The 21,054-nt window shown below is 39.2% G+C and overlaps 1 protein-coding gene and 1 long non-coding RNA gene across 2 annotated transcripts; one reads left to right on the top strand and one right to left on the bottom strand.

The window, feature by feature from the left end:
* Window positions 1-5,279: 5,279 nt before the first annotated feature.
* Window positions 5,280-15,785, bottom strand: LOC133803596 (uncharacterized). The gene is made up of 3 exons (XM_062241692.1): window positions 15,625-15,785; window positions 6,123-6,562; window positions 5,280-6,042 (listed from the first exon to the last, which is right to left on the bottom strand). The coding sequence occupies exons 2-3, from the start codon at window positions 6,558-6,560 to the stop codon at window positions 5,560-5,562; spliced, it is 921 nt and encodes a 306-aa protein (XP_062097676.1). The 5' UTR covers window positions 6,561-6,562; window positions 15,625-15,785; the 3' UTR covers window positions 5,280-5,559.
* On the top strand, window positions 15,549-16,055 carry LOC133803598 (uncharacterized). Its single transcript, XR_009878068.1, has 2 exons — window positions 15,549-15,735; window positions 15,849-16,055. It is a non-coding gene; the product is annotated as an uncharacterized LOC133803598 (long non-coding RNA).
* Window positions 16,056-21,054: the final 4,999 nt, after the last annotated feature.

Raw genomic sequence — 21,054 nt, 5'->3', positions numbered from 1 at the left:
TTACATCCAGCGCTTTATGCGAGCGGCAACCGGAGCAAAGACAGTCGGGGACGAAGGAAAAATGATGGCTATAACCGCGGGAGTGAGGCGCCGTTCGCCCCTATGGAAAAGTCTTCGTAAGGATGGGGTTAGAACCACCCAGGAATTCTTAGACCGAGCTGATCGGTATATCAAACTCGAAGAAGCCATTGCCGATGATGGAAAATCCTTGAACAAGGGCAAGAAGGCTGCCGAACCCGCCAAAGCCGCCAATGGCACCAAACCAAATGGCAACGGCAAGGGCAACGGAAACGGCAACGGTAATGGCAAGAATGGTGGGAAACGGCAACACAATGAGCCTTCCACCTCCGACAATAAACGAGCCAAGGGTAATCGTTATGAACCTAGGTTCACTAACTACACTGCCCTCGTTGAGTCTCGAGGAGAGGTTTACCAGGCCACAAGCTCTAGTGTGCCCTACAAGAAGCCTGGGCCCATTCGAAAAGACATTTCAAAAAGAGACACTACCAAATTCTGTCGTTACCATAACGACTATGGACATGACACTAATGAATGCAACCAGCTAAAAGATGAAATCGAGTTCCTCATTAGACAAGGACACTTGAGAAGGTACGTACGGGCCTCGGGAACTTCCCAACGAGAAGCTCCAGGTGGCAACGAGCAGACGTCCACACGCCAACGCTCGCCACCATTACAGCCTGCCCCCGTAGCCGGAACACTTTTAACCATCTGTGGAGGCCCACACCTCGCTGGAAATAGCGGAAAGGCTAGAGAACGATATGCTCGAACTCTGCGCCACGACCAGGACATCGAGATGATGACTGTGGAGGACCGAGCGCCGAAAAAGGCCCGCTCAGAGGAATGCGGGATAACCTTCTCTGAGAGCGATGCCCAACACGTCCGGTTCCCACATTCCGATCCGCTGGTCGTGGATATCCAAATGGCCAATATGATGGTAAAAAGAGTACTGGTCGATACAGGGAGTTCAGTGAATATCCTGTATAAATCAACGCTGGAACGCATGAAGCTGTCCGTGAAGGACTTGGAGCCCTGCAATCAAACCATATACGGCTTCTCTGGAGAAGGACTCGCACCAGCCGGAATGATCAAACTCCCAGAAACAACGGGTACAACGCCTGCCTCAAGGACATTACTCGCCACTTTTGTAGTGGTCGATTGTCCTTCAGCGTATAACGCCGTTATTGGAAGACCCATACTGGTTGAACTAAGGGCCATCATCTCCATGTGGCATCTAGCCATGAAATTCCCAACGGACGCAGGGGTAGGATGCGTTTTGGGAAACCAAAGGGAGGCCAGGGAGTGCTATAACGCCTCGATCACAAAGGCAAAAAGTGGAGCATCGAGGAGCGCTACTCCAGAACGATTACAGATGACGGAAGACAGACAAACCCAATCAGGTGGAAAAGTCACCAAATAGGGTGTTGCCCAAAGTGAGGATATAGATTTGGATCCTCGCTTTGGGGATTTTGAAGAAAATGTTGGACCCGTCGAGGACCTGGAGGAGGTCCATCTCGATGAAAAAGACCCGACCCGAATCGTAAGGATTGGGAAGAATTTAGAACCTACCGCGAAACAGGCGCTGGTGGAATTCTTGAGAACCAGGGAGTTTTCGCCTGGTCACATAAAGACATGGTCGGAATAGATCCTGCGGTGATCAGCCATGTCCTGAACATAAACAAAGTCTTTCCACCGGTGCAACAAAAAAGAAGGCTGCTCGATAAAGACAGATCAAGAGCCTTGAAAGAAGAAGTCGAAAGACTTAAAGAAAATGGGTTCATCAGGGTGGCGTTTTATCCATCATGGGTCTCCAATCCGGTGTTGGTCCCCAAGCCTAACGGCAAATGGCGGACCTGTGTGGATTTTACAGACCTCAATAAGGCCTGCCCAAAAGACTGCTTCCCACTCCTGAGGATCGACCAGCTAGTCGATGCAACTGCTGGGCATGAGACCCTTTCGTTCATGGATGCGTATTCAGGCTACAATCAGATCAGCATGCATCCCCCTGATGAGGATCATACCAGCTTTCGGACCGATACGGGCTTATATTGTTACAAAGTAATGCCCTTTGGACTGAAAAACGCAGGTGCAACTTACCAACGATTGGTCAACCACATGTTCAAGGAGCTGATCGGAGTAAGCATGGAAGTATATGTGGATGACATGCTGGTAAAGTCCAAGAAGGCTGAAGGACATGTGAAGGATTTGCAAAGGTGCTTTGATGTGTTAAACAAGTACCATATGAAGTTGAATCCCCTCAAATGTTCCTTTGGAGTCGGGTCAGGAAAGTTTTTGGGATTTATAGTGAATTCAAGAGGAATCGAGGCCAACCCCGACAAGATAAAAGCCCTGATCGATATGAAGTCGCCAGAAAAGATCAAGGATATCCAAAGCCTGACCGGAAGGATAGCTGCCCTTAGTAGATTCATCTCAAAATCAACTGACAAGTGCGTTCCATTCTTCAATCTACTTAGGGGAAATAAAAAGTTTGAATGGACGGAAGACTGTGAGCAAGCATTCCAGACAATAAAGGCTCATATGTCGCAACCTCCTATCCTATCAAAACCAATGGAAGGAGAGACTTTGTATATTTATCTGGCGATTACCGAAGTTGCTGCTAGTGCGGTACTGATACGGGATGAAGAAGGCGTGCAGAAAGCTGTTTACTACGTCAGCAAAAGGCTGATCGGTGCAGAATTAAAATACCCACCGATCGAAAGATTAGTATATTGCCTAATTCTAGCCTCCCGAAAGTTGCGACCGTACTTCCAAGCCCATCCTATCACGGTTTTGACCGACCAGCCCCTTCGGCAGGTCCTCCAAAAACCTGAGGCGGCTGGACGACTGTTAAAATGGGCGGTCGAATTGGGACAGTTCAACGTGACTTATTCACCGCGAGCAGCAATAAAAGGGCAAGCCTTAGCCGATTTTATTGCGGAGTTCACCGAACTCCCCAGCAACGAGTTGTGCGAAAAACCTGAGGCGCCCATGCCTCAAGACAAGACTCCTTCGTGGAAACTATTCACAGATGGATCATCTAATGAATCTCACGCTGGAGCGGCAGTGATATTGATAACGCCCGATGGGCATCGATTTCACTGCGCAATCAGGTTTGATTTCGCAGCGTCAAACAATGAGGCGGAATACGAAGCACTCCTCGCTGGACTGAAAATGGCCAGGGAGATGAACATAAAAGCGCTCGATATTTTCAGCGACTCTCAGCTGGTCGTGAATCAAGTCCTGGGAGAATATCAAGCGCGAGGGTTAAAAATGATGGCCTACCTTAATAAAACAAAATATTTGCTAGCACAGTTTACAAAATACACCCTCCAGCAAATTCCGCGAGACCAAAATTCAAATGCAGACGCCTTGGCCAAACTTGCAAGTGCCAAAGATGCTGACACCTTGAACATAGTCCCAGTAGAGAGATTAAGTGAACCAAGCATTGATGCGGCCGAAGCCAGCATGGAAATTCGAGTAGAAGATACATGGATGGCACCTTACCTGGAGTATCTGACAAATGGGACATTGCCAGTAGATAGAAACAAAGCCAGAACTCTGCAAAGACGAGCTGCTAGGTACATACTGCTCGATGGTGTTATGTACCGAAGAGGATATTCAATGCCACTGCTCAGGTGCATTACATCAAAAAAAGCTAAGGAACTCATGAAAGAGGTGCATGAAGGCTTCTGCGGAGATTACGCTGGGGGGCAGAGTTTGGCGAAAAAAATTCTTCGACAGGGCTATTTTTGGCCAACGATGAACGAGGATTCAATGGAGTACGTACGAAGGTGTGATAAATGTCAGAGGTTCTCCAAAATCCCACGAGCAGCTCCAAACGAGCTAAAGCAGATGCAAAGCCCGTGGCCTTTCGCAATATGGGGAATAGATTTAATTGGATCACTACCGACAGGAAAAGGAGGAGTAAAGTACGCAGTTGTGGCAGTCGATTACTTTACAAAATGGGTCGAAGCTGAACCACTCGCAACCATAACGACCAAGAAAGTTCTTGACTTTGTCATCAAGAACATTGTGTGCCGGTATGGTTTGCCCAGAAAGATAGTTTCAGACAACGGAACCCAATTTGACAGCGACCTGTTCACCGATTTCTGCGAAAGGCATGGGGTAATCAAGAGCTTTTCTTCAGTCGCACACCCCCAAGCGAATGGGCAAGTCGAAGCTGTAAACAAAACCCTCAAGGACACCCTGAAGAAAAGACTTGAAGAAGCGAAAGGAGCATGGCCAGAACAACTACCGGAAGTCCTCTGGTCGTATAGAACATCTCATCGAACAGCCACAGGGCGTACCCCATTTTCCTTAGCTTATGGGTATGAGGCCATGATACCCGTCGAGGTAGATCCCCCCTCACACCGGCGTTTAACGTATGATCAAGAGAAAAACAGCCAGCTAATACTGGAGTCCTTAGACTCAATTGATGAGATACGAGAAAAGTCTCAACTCCGAGTTGCTGCTTATCAACAAAAAGTCGCCCGGTACTTTAACTCCAAAGTTAAAGAAAGAAGATTCAACGTCGGAGACTTGGTGTTACGACGAGTCTTCTTGAATACCCGTGACCCCACTGCTGGCGTGCTCGGACCTAACTGGGAAGGACCTTACCAGATTGAAGAAGTCCTTCACCCAGGCACCTACAAACTTGCACGCTTAAACGGAGATCTCGTTCCACGTTACTGGAATGGAGAACACCTGCGCAAGTATTATCAATAAATAGCCCTTCTTAAAGGACTGGCTTGTTCAAATTTTCCCATTAATTTTTACAAGTTTTGCAAAGAGGGTTAGCCACGGTGTATGGCTAACTGCTCGTATATGTAAGATTCTGTTTCAGAATCATTCGTAAAGACATGATTAGTCCATTTTTAATACGAAATTATAAGGGACTGTGCTCAGCCAGTCGTTCTTGCCAACCTTTGTGAATTTACATTTACAAGTATTTGTTCATTACGTGTGTTGTTTTGCTGTATTACAAGTATCATTTTTCCGCGCGAACAGGAATGTTCGGACAGGCCATGGTCAAGGCAAGTGACCAAGGACCTAAGAGCTCCTCGATCACTTGGGGGGCATATAAGGCACATCGATAGCAAAGCATACTCTCAAGGTATGTAAACACATGAACAAAGTGAGTGAAAGCATGCTTCAAGTACTTAGAGTATTTTTTCAAAATATATGATGCCAAAGTACTATGCTAAGTTCGGTCATACGGACAAACGTTATAATAAGTAAAAATATTATAACACCAAGAGTTAAGCTTTTACACCGCAAGCATTGCTGCTTGGATGTAATTGTTCAAACAAAAAGATTTACTGCCCGTGCAGCCAAGTTTAAAAAGAAATTATTGTCTTTACATTGCGACCCGTGGGTCGCGTGTTTAAAAAGAAAGAAGAACAGCTAAATAAATTAAGAGGCATGGGGGGCAGGAGGATCCTGGGCAACAACCTGGTCAGTCTCTTCCTCGATGGTTTCTTCGTCCAAACCAACGACGCTTGGGGTTGCAGGAGTCGCAACTCTCGCCTCCTCTTCAGCCAGTTAAGCAGCGCACCGAGCCAACTTCGCAACTCTGACCTCCTCTGAAAGGTAGCTAAAGTCAGCACCCTGATTGTGTTTCCAAAAGTTATAGAAACATCGGAGTGTCTCCCTCTTGTACTTTTCCAGATTCTTGGAGTTGTCAAGCTCCGACTGCTGCACCTTGCCCTCGAGAGTGGCAATAGTCTCGTCCTTAGACTTGACTACCCCCTCCAGATGCTTGATCTCGCGGAGATGAGTTTTATTGTACGACCGGTACTCTTCCCTCAGCTTAACCGCTGCATCTTTAGCAGCTTCAGCCGCGGACAGTTTGGTCACCGCTGCATCCCGCTCTCGGACCACCGTCCCCAACTCCTTAGCATGTTTGGCTTCAACAGCCGAAAGCTCCTCAGCCGCCTTCACCTGATGTTTCTCGAGAACTTTAGCCTCAATCTGCTCAAAGTAGGCCTGGGCTCGGGTACGAGCAGTAATGGCAGAAAGTAAGGCCTGTAAACGAAAGAAAAAGAAGTCAAGACTTATCACGAGAACTGAAAAAACAAAGACTCGGGAAACAAAGAAATACTTACGCTGGAGATCTCGTTCAGAGTCCTGTTCAGGATCTGATCGACTGGTAGCTCTACAGCTTGGATCATGGCGGCCCCAACACGCTCACCTCTGCCAATCCGTTCAATTCGATCCTTAGCGGATCGAATGGTATGGCTCACGAGCCTGGCCTCATGAGCCTCTTCGCGAGAAAGATGCTCCCTAGCAGGCGCAGGTGGAGGATTGGACCGAGCAGGGGTGTTTTGCTGTTCAGAAGGAGCTGGAGGAGGGGTAGGAGTTCGCCCAGTTGGCGCAGGACTTTGCCCGGTTGGAGTGCCCTGAGGAAGGTCTTCTGGTCGACTCTTCTTGGCTGAAGGGCCTCGACTGGTTTCACCAGTTCGTTTCTTTGACCTCCGTTGAAGTTGAGGGACTTCCTCTTCCTCTTCGGCCTGGTACATGTCAAAGATATTGGGAGTCGACATATCTGCATGAAAATAAACACAAGAGGTTAGTAAGGGAAGAAAAAGGTGAAAATAAGTAATACAACAGAAAGAAGATAATAAAGTGAATACCCGAGCTACAACTACTGGTCGCTATACTATTGACTCTATTAATCATATACTCATTTTCTGGCATGGAGAAGTTTGGCCCTAGATTTGGAGCATATGTAAAGTTGCCATCCCCGTCAAACATGTGACAGGGGATTGGCAGACCATTTAAAAGCGAAATAACGTTACCATTGTCATCAGAAGACTCTTCCAAGTCAACAACTGGTTCTTTGGCCTTTTCTTTCCCCTTGCCTTGGGGAGCAGAAGGCCTTTCTGCAGATGGGCTGCCCGTGGGTTCCCTGATCGTAACTCCTGTTGGCCTCCTCCTTGGAGAGGGCACAGGAAGTTGCTGCTCGGGAACCCCCCCGGCAGTGGGTTCGTCCGTTTCGGACCCTTTATTGTCATGGCGAGGAGCCAGAAGGCCAGACGACCTCAAATTCTTTTCTTGTGTCAAGGTCTTGACACATTTGGTAGCGGCAGACATCTTGGCCAGAGTGTCAGACCTCGACACCATGTCTGGTGTTGGGGTCGGGCGCAACCAGGGGCCTGAAAAGCAAGTCGAGTTTGAGAAATGACGAAAGGAAATACTCTATGATAAAGTATCGACCAAGGCAAAGACAAAATTGTACCTCCTCTCGCGAAAGCCAAGTTGTTGCTGGATATATCCGGATTAAAGAAGTACACCTTGTTGTAATGTCCCACGTTTGATATGTGGGTGGTGCCACTCAAAAACGTCCGGCCAGTTTCCTGATGACAGAAGTGAAAAAAGCCCGTCCCGTTGTGTTGAGGATTGGACTTAAGGTCAAAGAGGTAGTTAACCTCATGAGGTGAAGGTTCTGGCCATTTGTTAAGTTTGTACAGGACATAGAGTGCAGCCAACATCCTATATCCGTTAGGGGTTATTTGAAAGGGAGCGACGCCGAAATAATTGGCCACCCCCACAAAGAAAGGATGAAGAGGGAGATAAGCCCCCGCTTCAATGTGATACCGGGACCAGGTGCTGTTTGCCCCTCCTGGACGGTTAGCCCTCTGCTCCGCAGTAGGACGTGTAATGGTTACCCCCGTTAGGGGGTATTTTCTGAAGCAGTTCGCGACCATCCGAAGGGTCATCGAACTGGCTGGAGGAGTGTACCACTCGACATCAGGCGGATTGCGATGACGAGGACGAGCCCTAGTTTGGATATTGGGGTCAGGAGTAAGATTCTCTCGACCACTGGTCGAGGGAGCCCCCGCCTGCGAATCAGGCTGGGCAGAAGGAGAAGGGTTACTTTCAGATTCGGGCCTTTTCTTGCCAGAGGATTTTGAACGGGCCATTGAAGGAGAAGGGTGCGGTCTGGAAGAGACTCGTGAGAAGGGTATCTGATGGATGCGATCGGCTGGTTGTTCTTCTCCCTCGAGCAGTTGGGCAAGGAGGTCGTCGTCGATGGGTCTCTCACCTCCCCACAAATCTGGCATTAAAATCTGCAAACAGAAGAATGGGGAGGCGAGGTCAGAGGAATCTAGGAGATTCTTAAAGTAACGCTGGTCGAAGTATAAAAGCTAAGCCTTTATATAACAGCATTCTAACTAAGTCTCTCTGCGCAAACAGTTTAAAAAACGGACCAACAGGGTGAAAGTGAAAAGTTTTCCTGAAAAGCTTTTTCGACTCCCCTCGCAACGGGAAGAAATTATTTCCAACTGGTTTAAAAAATCGAAATGCTACTTCGATCCTACGTCCTAAAAAGCACTAATCCTGGGTTTTAAACCTACTCATAAGCCTACGTTGCCTACAAAGACATCTTATCTGTAGGCGTTCAAAAAAAAAAAAAAAAAAAAAAAAAAAACCAGAAACCAAGAGATTCAAATAGTACACCATTTAAGAGCATGCACCACAAAAGGTTAGAAGCATGGAGTTTCAGAGTAACTTACCAAGGAAAGTGGTCGTGAAGATGGAAGTGAAAGTTTCGGGAGTCAATGAGCCCACCGTCTGATCCTACAGCACAAAGGAAGGTTCGCCGGAGAGAGTAAAGCTCTGGTTTTTAGGGTTTTTCGACAAAGAGATGACATGCGTAAAAAGGAAAGAAGTGCCTCAAGTAACCTTATATAAGTTTGTCTTTGGTGTTCAAAAGGCGTGATCATTAGTTTTCCATTTTCGAAGTATGGGGAAGCGTAATGGCCGTCGTAGTTGTTTCTGGGAAACTGAAAAGCCTTGATTAGACAGGAGTGGTTTGCTTTTTTCAAGAACGCACGAAGGGCTCTGACACGTCAGGAGGGGTTACCGAAGGGTCGTTCGTTCAAAGTTTATTTACTGTTCGTGGTAAATAAACTTTGGGGGGCAAATGTTATCCAATAAATTAGCATTTGTGACGTGGAAAATAATCTCTTGACACGTGGCTGACACATGGAGCGTCTGCTAGAGTATCGACCAGGAGACACACCAGAAGCAGGACAGACCTGTTTTTACCACGACCAGACTGGTCGGTGGTTCCGCTGGCAAAGCAACATTTATGGAAAGATCTTATGTATCCCGAATTTATTTCATGCAATCTTCTGAATATCCCATGATTCAGGGGATAATATCTGTAACAATATTGGGCAACCCTCCATGAGCCTATAAAAAGCAGGAGATGGCTCATGGGAAGGGACTTTTGGAGCCCGGAAATCATAGAGATATAGAAATTATCTGTGAAAACTTGTATTGTTTATGAGGAGTGTTGAAACTCATTGAACCCAAGTTCTCTGATCACACTTTTGTTCCCATATCAATATCATTCTAAGTGGACGTAGGTCATTACCAGATTCTGGGGCCGAACCACTATAAATTACTGTGTTTTCTTTACTTTTGTCATTACGTTATTATCTATACATATTCGTCTATATCATTCATATTTTGACTCCGTGTCAGTTGGCTAAATCGAGGGTCAACAATTTGTCTTTGACAGAAGGAGATCTTCCTCTTTATCTTGGGCTTGGCCAGGATCCCTCGGAGGCTAATGAGGAGGAGGATTCGACTTTTGAGAAAATCGCAGAGATAGTTTCTCAGGCAGCCGAGACAGCCAAGATATTTGATGATGCTGACCTAGGGGAGGAGGTTGCAGTTTCCACCCCTCCTGTTGCCCCAGCCTCAGCCTCAGCCCCAACACTAACCCCAACACTAGCCTCAGCCTCAGCCCCTGAGCTCGTCGACTTGATTGAGCTATTGGACAGAGTCGAGGGTCGACAGGAGACCCTCCTGAAGAACCAGTCAGTGATCTTGGATGTAGTCAGTCAGATCCTGACATTTATTAAGGAGAAACCGAGGGGCTCCAATGAAGATTCAGACTCAAAGTCATTGGATATTCCTCTGGACTATGTTGATAATCCAACTACGCCTCCTACCATCATTATGACGCCTGATGCTGGGACTCCAGGAGTCGTTATTGTCAACCCTGAGGATGTTGCTGGGGTTCAGTTTCAGAGGACTAGACGCTAAAGACGCAAGCCAGATTGGTTTGAGGACTACACTGATCCCATGAGGAAAAGACCTCGCACTGATGCAACTACACCAGAAGAGGAGGCTACACAGGTGTTGGACCCTCTCAAGAAGCCTGATCGCAAATAGTATAGGAAAATGTGCAAGTGGCTGCTTGGAGACATGCCCAACAAGACCTCGAGGGATGTAAAGACTGGGAATCATGGTCCAGCGTGGGATCTGACGTGGAAGACACCCTAGTCGTGGCTCAATGATGGGGTAAGCCATTTATACTTAATGACTCGATAGTGATAGAAATTATGTTTTGTTTTCAATTTTACAAGTTCTGTTTTTATTGACTCGATATGAGCTCGATGATAGCTCGATATGAGTTCGACAGGAGCTTGATGGGGGTTACCAGGATCGATATGAACTCGATGGAGCTCGATAGTAGTTCGATATGGGTGTTAAAATAGGGTTGTTGGTTACTGTTGGAGATTAGCTCGATGTGAGATCAATAAAGCTCGATAATAGTTTGATACATGTGTTAAATTTGGGTTGTTGTTTACTGTTTGATAATAGCTCGATGGAACTCGATAGTAGTTCGATATGAGTGTTAAAATAAGGTTGTAGTTTACTGTTGGAGATTAGCGCGATGAAGCTCGATAGTAGTTCGATGCGGGTGTTAAATTAGGGTTGTTATTTACTGTTTGATATCAACTCGATGGAACTAGATAGTTGTTCGATATAAGTGTTAAAATAGGGTTATTATTTACTGTTTGAGATTAACTCGATGTGAGCTTGATGGAGCTCGATAGTAGTTCGATGTGAGCTCGATGGAGCTCGACATCAGCAATTTATGATGGTTTTTGCTAACTTTTTTTATCGTACTCTCTTTGTAGCATATTGATGCGGTAGAACACATGCTTCATATGCGTCGCAAGTATTTTCCCAATGTATATCAACATAATGCAGTTGTGATGAACATGTATTTCTCACAAGTGATACCTGCCCGATATGATCAGTACAAGAAAACAGCCAACAAAACAAAGTATACTTGGGATTCTGACGTTATGTCCATGTTGACCGGCATCGAGCAGCAGTTTCTGGCATCTTGGGGAGGAGTTGAGGATGTATATTGGTGCCAGAACTATGGACAACAACATTGGTTTGCCACTGAGGCTTCCATTTCTAGTTGGACCCTCACTGTTTTTGATTTGGACAACTCTGTGATTAGTGACGCAAAGCTTGATGAAATTATGAGTTCATGGTGCTTTTTGCTTCCTTCTCTGTTTATGCAGAGTAAACTGTTTACTGATAGCTTGATGTTGAAGATTCCATCAGCAGGAAAGAGGCCGCATCAGTTCACATGGCGTTGCAAATAGAAACACGAGCTCACTCAGTCAAAGAGAAGGTAACAAACATCATCTTCATACTAAATTTGTTTCTAACTAAAATTATAGTAATGTACAATTAATGTTTAATTTTTTTTTACAGTGGGGATTGTGGTGTGTATATTGTCAAGCATATTGAGCATCTAATGGTCGACCTTCCATTGGAAACTATCTGCGATGAAAATATGGAGGTGTTAAGGAACAAGTGGACCACAGATTTGTGGTATCAAAATTTGTTACCTTGATGATTGTATATATACAGGGTCTTTACATGTACAGTTTCTTGTTCACATTTTTTTATAACTTTCATGGGCTGTTATCAAGTTGTATCGAACTGTTATTGAGCAATATCATTTTCATATCGATTATGTAGATGTTATCGAACTAATATCGAGCCATATCGAACCATTATCGAATTACTATCGAGTTATATCAAGCTACTATCGAACCATTATCGAGCTACAATTTGAAGTCAGTTTAGAAGCTAACATACATATTATCGAGTTCATATCGAGTTTACATCAAGCTTAACATAACTTTTAAGAAAAATCAAATAAAAAAATAAGGGAAAACAAGCTAGGTTATTAATACAACAAGTCCAAATGGGAAAAAAGAGTTTATAGCCTAGCTTTGCATGTAGCCCTGTTGTGGCCAAGACCACCACACATGCTACACTTGCGCTCTTTGTGAATGATTTTGCCACTCGATGGGTAGCGGTTTGTCTTCCTTCTTCCCACCGTATTCTTCTTCGGTCGACCAACTGGTTGTTTTCCAACAGAAACACCAACTTGCATTTTCTCTATGTTCTCGGGAACTTCCCAATCATCCTCGTTGCCAGTTGGGTAAATTGTTTCTTTGTAAGACTCCCTCCACATCTCAGTAGTGTAATATAGTGAACACAATGAGTAAATGTTGATACTGCGCAAGATGGCCGCAGCCACACCATGAACACAAGGGTAATTCATTATTTGAAACTGGCCACAGGAGCATGATTTTGTCATCAAATTCACCTCACCATCACCTTGTGGGTCTACCACATGAAATTCAAACTGTCCAAGAAGATGGACTTTCAAGTACCTTGCATCATCCGCAATGCTTGAGACATCTTTCTCATATATTGTTGCTAATTTGGATGTGCACTTCTCTACCTCCTCACGGCGTGCGGCAGACCATGACTGAATTGTGAAACAAATGAATTCCATAAAAGTAGTGGCTTGGAAGGTTCTTGCATCTATGGTTTTGTTGTTGAAACTTTCAGCATAGTTGTTTGTCATTACATTGTATCGATTCCTAGGAAAGTAAGCACGAGTCCACTTATCAAAGCCAATACCCTTGAGATATTGAGCTATGGCAGGATCCATTTGCTTTATATTGTTGAAGAACCTGTGAAATTTTGACTTTTGAAATGCATATGCTGCATTCCACATCTTCTTGTGACAGTGATCGGTCTTGAACTTAGCGATTACATTCATACTTATGTGATGGTAGCATGCGCTGTGGTAGGCATCAGGGAAGACCAACTCAAGAGCATGAATAATGCTAGCATGCCTGTCTGATACAAAAGACAGATTATCAACAACTCCAATGGCTTCCTTCAATTTCATCATGAAATACTTCCAAGAAGCATGATTCTCACTGTCAACAATCGCGAACGCAATTGGATAAATATGGTTATTCGCATCCAATGCGACAGCACACAACATGTGGCCACTGTGCCTTGACTTCAAGAAAGTGTTGTCCACACATATAACAGGACGACATGATGTAAATCCCCTTCTACAAACTCTGAGTGAGAAGAAACAATAAAGAAAGCGACCGTCATCTGTGACAAAATCAGTTATTGTACCTGGATTCTTTTGCTACAGCATGTACAAGTAAGAAGGTAACTTGGAGTGCGATTCTTCAGGTGTCCCCCTGACATAACTGAGTGTCTTCTCTCTTCATCTCCAAGCCTTCATATAACTCATATCGATCCCAAAATTATTCTTCATATCCTTCTTTATGCTATTTGGTGGGTAGCTAGTGCCATCAGTAGCATATTTGTTCTTGATAAGGTGCCCAATGACAGAAGGTGCTGCTTGACGGTGGTCTTTTTGTCGCAATTCTAGTGAGCATGTATGTACATTATTATAAACAGTGATCTCAAACATCTCCAATCGCGCTACTTTTTTCCCTTTTATTCTCCAACCACAATCAGGATCCTTGCAGGTGATATACAGCACATCAGTACCAGACTTCTTAACCATAAACTCAAAACCATTCTTCATTGCGAAGAGAGCCGCTTTGGTTTTCAATTCCATCTTGTTCTCAAAAGTCTTCCCAAGATGTAATTCCCCCAACGCTACACCGGATGAGGGTGATTTAGAACGACTAGAAGCCATGATATCTTCTTTTGTAAACATGGGCGACTAGAGTTGGTGCCAGGTGTTTGACGTCCACCAGGGCGACTAGATCTTCTGTTGAACATATTGGAATGTTCCCTGTATAATTATATTCTGTTCCACCAGGGCGACTAGAACTGGTGCCAGGTGTTTGACGTCCTTGACTTGGTGGGTTCGTCCGTGCAATATGACGTATTGGTTGTTCTTGTGCTTGTTCTACTTGCAAATGTTCAACTATTGGATCGTCATTCACTGAATTGTATCCTAAGTCCTCATTATGTTCAGCTACTGGATCATCATTCAAATAGGGGTTGTACTCATACTAGTTGTCCCTCAGGTCACCAATAGGACATCCTAAAGTAATGGTTGCTCCCTCATGTCCGGGAGCGGAATATGGGTCTGCAATGACAATCTTTTTAACAGGAGTGACACACAATGCCAACCTTTCTTTAGATGTTACTCCGAAGAATGCAAGGACACCATGATCACTTTCAACATGAACGGGTGTAAACAGTTGGTCGCTGCATGTGTAAGGAAACTCCAATTTCAACTCATACATCTGTTTATCAACTTTAAGTTCCTTGTGCAATATGTCAAGAAGTTGCAAGTACGTTACAGTATCCTCCATCAGTATCACCATGCATTGAGGGTCCTTGAAAATCCACTTATTCCCTTGTAATTCCCAAACATTGTATGATACAAAAACGTAGACAATAGAACCTGTGTTGGAAAAAAAAAAGCATTGAAATTGTCAAGAAAACTGTCATTTTTTCAAAAATTCATGAAAAAAGAACATTATTGAGCTATCATCGAACTTTATCGAGTTAGCATCGAGCCCACAATCGAGCTCTTATCGAGTTAGTATCGAGCTACCATTTCTTAAACCGAACATAAAACCTAACCAAAACCTCCATCGAACCCTATCGAGCACATATCGTGAAAACAAGATCCAATTGCACCCTTATCGAGTTGCCATTGAGCAACAAAACCTAAACCTATCGAGCTCACATCGAGCTCATAAAAGACCTTCTTCTACATACCATCGAGCTCATATCGAACCGTTATCGAGCAAAAAAGTTGCAGAAAAACGCATATCACAGAATCTCTCTAAAAAACCCCACAAAACACACAAATATAGACTCAGATCTGTTCAAAATAGCCAAAAAAATGTAAACAAATAATACCAGCACATAAAATGTACAATCTTATTACCCATGGTTTTTCTTCTCCAAAAACTCTCAAAATGGATGTTGCCTTTGATATTGACGACTTCACAGAGCCAATGAAGATAACTAACAACGATTTTGACAAGAAAATCATACAAATTTATAGGTTTTAGGGATGATTTCGTGAGAATAAAAGAGAGAGAGGGAGAGAGGGGAAGATAGAGGAAAAGAAGGTTTTATGATTTTTGATATAATGAGAGGGGTATTTTTGGTATGAGATGAATGTTTAGCATCAAATTGAAAAAATTATAGTGCTATGATTTTTTAGTAATATTAGGCATTATTAAGTATTATTTGTGAAATTTCCCTTAAGTTAATAGGTGTCAGCATATTATTAGTCCATGTCAATTTTTTTTTAAAATCTTATTAATTGATTTCAAAAAAATATAATAATAATTAAAATATAATTTAATAATATAATAAAACAAAAATTAATTTTTTTTCATAAATATAATAAAAGAATATTAAAATAATTTTTTCTTTTTTCTTTCTTCTCCCCCGATTTCTCCATTATAGTTCTGTCCCTTTTTCTCTTCATATTTGTCTTTAATAAAAACTGAACCTAACCTTAAATAATCTTCATATTCATCCTCTTCTTCAACTAGTGCTAGGCAGCGGCGGGGACAATTGATCTGGGGAAGGCTAACGTCGGAGCTATTTGTGGCTTTTGGACAGCAGGTCTAGGCTTCTGGTTCTTCAGCTTCGTCTCTCCCCCTTCTTGTCGTTCTTTCTTCTCTATCTTCATCTCACTTATCTGATTTGCTTCATCTTCCCTACGTTGAAACAAGTAGGCACGATTGGAGGGTCGGAAGGCACTACGATTGCAGATGTTGAGGAAGCTAGCACACGACGTGGACGGGATTTATGGGATTTGGGGATTTTAGGTTTGATTTGTGGATTTGAGATTTCTGGGTCTAATTTCTAAGATGGGATTTCTGATGTTAAATTGATTTAGATTATGGATTTTTGAAGTGTTCAAGTGTGTCTTTTAGCTTGAATTTGGATTTGATTGTTTGCATGTAGATCTGAACTTGGGATATGTTTGAACTGGCTATTGAGAATTTGAAACGAAGATGAAGAAGAATCAGAGTGGAAGGAGGAAAAAAATTGATTTTTTTTTACTTTAATAAACTATTGTTAAAGATATAATATAGTTTAAATTTGATTTTAAATGTGTTAATATGGTAATTTAAAACTAATTAAACTTATTTTCAAATTTAATTAATTAATTAATTATAATTTAAAATGTATTTTTAATTAGTTTTTTTGGTTTTAAAATCAATTAATAAGATTTAAAAAAAATAATATGGACCAATAATACATTTGAAAACTACTAGCTTAACGAGTCCAGTCAACATTTTGCACATGAAAAATAACATCGGGTAATATATAAAGTATTTATGCCGTAAATATTCTTAAAAAATTAATTTTAGATATTTTTTAATAATTTAAATTAATAATAAATATTAATAGATTTTAACCAATTATATGGTGCCAAGTAAATATTGAGTGAGTGTCTAATGACAATAACTATAACAACAGGGACCTAAGTATAACAAAAAGTGGACAAAATGTATTATAACATAAATGTAGGTAACTATTTGGTACTTTGTGTGTTTGCAAAGTATTATTTTGGTATATTTTGTTTTCAATAATGCTCATATGGTACCCTATATTTTAAAACAGCTATTTAGGATTTTTGCCCCTGAACTATTATCACTACCGTATCGTGCCCCCTAATTTTTTCAGGCTGTTAAAAATTCCCCCCGAAATATTCACAGTAATGTAAAGAAGGACTTCCGTTAACTTTCAACACATGTGGCTAACAAAAGACTGACATGATTCTTTACATGTTGATGTGTCTTTGCCATGTGTGTAATTTTAAATTAAAAAATCTATAATTATATTAAAAATTAATGAATTAAACACTAAAATATAGAATTAATAAATTAAACCATTTTTTATACATTAAAAAAAATAAAAAACCATATTTAAAAACAATAAAATTACACACATGGCGCTGATATGACCAAGACACATCAGCATGTAAAGAGTCATGTCAGCATTCTGTTAGCCACATGTGTTGAAAGTTAACGGAAGTCTTTCTTTACATTACTGTGAATATTTCGGGGGGAATTTTTAACGGCCTGAAAAAATTAGGGGGCACGATACGGTAGTGGTAATAGTTCGGGGGGGTAAAAATCCTAAATAGCTTTTTAAAATCGTACATATTTGGTACCCTAAACTTAAATTTAATTAATAAAATTTTACTAATTTAATCAAACTGCTGTCAATTATGTAAGTTCTAAATTTAAATTTAATTACTTAATTACATATAACTGATGACAATTTAATCATATTGACAAAATTTTATCTATCAAATCTGAGGCTAGGGTATCAAATTTGTATAATTTTAAAATATAAAGTACTATATGAGCATTATTGAAAATAGAGAGTACCAAAATGATACTTTGCAAAATCATAAGGTACCAAATAAGTAAATTCCCTAACTTAAAAAAAAATTTAAGTATTAAAATGTAACAATTAAAAAAAATTAATTATTTTTGTCGTCAATATTCCATAAAACTACTTTCTACTTGTAGTTTTTTTATGTTGTATTTAACTTTACTTGTAAATGATTTTATTACTAACAGTGAAAAATTATACAACCATTTAAAATTTAGATTTTATCAATCACATTTTTTATTATATTTTTAATAATATATAAATTAAATTATAATTACAGCACATATTACATATTTTGTACGTGCTTCCACCAGTATATATATGTGTATATATATTCAAACATAAATTAGAAAGCAAATTAACATTTAAGAACTTTGAAAAACATAGTTTTACTGCAATAAGTTTTTCATCTTTTACAAAATAAATATTGTTTTATTATCATAATTTTAGTTTCCAATAATATAAAATATAAGATATAATTGTAATTATTTTAGTTTCATTTTCTAAAAAAAAAAACTTAAGAAATAAAATAATATAGCAAAAGTTACAAGGTTTTATTAAAAATAAGTTTTGATGAAAATTAAATCGGGATATTTGGCAAAGTACGCTTTTCTCAACAAAATGATCAAAATTGCCCTCTTATTCAAAATTTTATTTTCTCTCTCTTTCTCAAATCATCTTCTTCCTCTTATCTCTCATTCTCTCTACCCATGACAGCACAACACACCACACCACACCAAAGCAAACCTATCCTCCATAGATGCTATTAACACCACCTTCCTTCTCCATAGACCCACCCATCCTCCATTAACACTATCATTTTTTTTTTCATGTTTAAAAAAAAAAAATCTTTATGATTTTAATCAATCAAAATATTAACATAAGACATTATTTCATGTATTTGGAACTTATGTACAAGATTTTGTTTTGTTTTGTTTACATTTTTTTCTTCAGATATGGAACTTTGACAATTGTAGATTTTTTATTAATATCGATGTTTTAACGATGGTGCCATAAAATTTGATTTTTAGGGGAAAAAAATGTTTAGCGATGGCTCTATGTAAACTTGAGTTTTAGGCACAAAAAAAAACTTAATGATGCTTTAACAATGGTGCCATGAAAAATGATTTTTAGGCAAAAAAAGAAAAAAAAAACGATGCTTAACGGTGATTTGACAATGGAAAAAACGATACTTTAATGATGGTGTCACAAAAACTTAATTTTTGAGGCAACAACGTTGCAAAATGATGGTTTGCGATGAAATTTGATAAAAAAAAAAATTGAAACATACTTTTTACTCAATTGACGGTTTGAGTTTTTTTTTTTTTTTCGAGATCTACATGCTTAGAATATGCAAGACCTTAAATTTGGAGTGCGTAAAATAACAAATTTCAATTATGTAAGTCTCAATCTTCATTTTGATCTTAATAGACAAATCTTAAAATTTATCATTCTATACTCCAAATTCAAGATTTTACATATTCTTAACATGTAGATCTCAAAAAAAAAAAAAAAAAAAAAAAAAAACCTCAAATTGACAACTGAGTGAAAAGTTATGCCTTAATAGAATTTTTATCGCAAACTATCGCAAAACTATCGTTTTGCATCATTTTTTCCTAAAAAATTACATTTTTATGGCACCATTATTAAACATCTTTTTTTGCCTAAACAAATAAAATTTTCATGGTATCATTGTTAAAGCATCATTTTCTCAGCCTAAAAATTAAGTTTTCATGACACTATCGTTAAAAACATCGTTAAATATCAATTTTTTGGCCTAAAAATCAAATTTTCATGGCACCATCAACAATTTTCAAATTTCAAGATCTAGAAAAAAAAGGTAAAATTACATGTCCCACTGTAATTTTAAAAGAAAATCGTTTTATACGATATATTACATTAATTATAAAAATACGGTTCTCCCCAACCGTATATATGTTGACCATTCTTTTCTCTGTGTGGTTGATGCATAATTTCAAACTAAATCATAATTATGTATTTATATCCATACGCTTTGACTATAAGAGATAATATATATAAAAATTATTCTCTCCACTGATCTTTTTTTTTTTTTTTTTTGCTTTTTTGTCTCCATTCTTAATGAGAATTCAGGTGTACCAAATAATATAATAATAAAAATAATAATAATTATAGCTATTACCTTCAATAAAGTAGATTGATTTATTTTTATTTAAAATAAATATATTTATTAATATTAAAATAAATATTTATACAATTACTCAAAATAAATAAATATTTATACAAGTTAATATAGAATTAATTGAAATTAAACTTAAATTTATAAATCTTTGTAACAATCATGTTAAATCAATTTATAAATATTTATGTAAATGATAGTTACAAAAATAAATTTTTTGGTTGTGAAATTAGTTTTGTAAACTATTGTTATAAAAATGTAAAACTTGTTTAAAAAAATATTGTATTTCACCATTATATATATATAAATATATATATATAATAAAGTGTTTTTAGAAATAATGAATATCTTAAATTTATATTTTTGAGTTATATAGCATAAATATGAAGGTTCTTGTAATTTTTTGGTACAATATTGTAACAATATGGAAAAGTATAATATTTTTATGTATATTTTGGTTATGATTTCTTAACTATAAAATATTTTCGTAAATGTTAGTTACAATTTAAAAAAAAATAATATGTTACTTGTTTAATGCAATTTAACATTTTAACTTAGTTTTATATATTTTTGTATGTTATATGTAAATTAAATTCACAACTTACTTTTAAAAATATTAGTCACAAATATAGAATTTTTAGTTATAAAATTAGTTATGTAAACCATTGTTAAAAAAAAAAAAATAGCAAAGAATTATTTTGTAAGTATTATCTACAAAAATGTAAAACTTGTTTACAAATATGTAAAACTTAGTTATATATTAGTAAATGTTGTTTACAAAAATATTTTTATTTAATTGGTTTACGTATCTGTAACACATGTTTACGAATTTGCAACGACTATTAACAAAAAAAGTTGTATTTCACTATTACTCCGTATTTACACTTTTGTCACTCCGTGTTTTTCATAAAAATTCCGTATTTTTGTAATTTACCGTATTTTTCATATATTTTTTAAATGTTAATGTATTTTTGTAAATTTCCAAAAAAAAAAATGCAAACAAAACCAAACATTCTTATACAAGTTTGGAAAGTCATAAATTAGTTTTTTAAATGAATATGTTATTTGGTTTAAGTTTTGGATTAGATTTTCAATCATTATAACATATAACATAAAAATGTTTTAATGGTGCTTCAATGATGGTGTCAATATTTTCATGTTTTTTTAATTTTTTTTTTATGGAGAGAGGGATTAATGTGAGTGTGAGAGAGAGAGAGAGAGAGAGAGAGAGAGAGAGAGGGGCTATGAGGATGCATAAGAAAATGTTATTTTTCGTTATGATGAATCATATTCGAGATGGGCGGGATTGATGGCCCAATAAGGACTGAAAGGCCCGAAAACATTTAGCCCAATTGGACATCGACTATAAAACT

Source organism: Humulus lupulus, chromosome X (assembly GCF_963169125.1).
Source record: "Humulus lupulus chromosome X, drHumLupu1.1, whole genome shotgun sequence".
Taxonomy (NCBI): Eukaryota; Viridiplantae; Streptophyta; class Magnoliopsida; order Rosales; family Cannabaceae; genus Humulus; species Humulus lupulus.
This window is presented reverse-complemented; position numbering and strand designations above follow the sequence as displayed.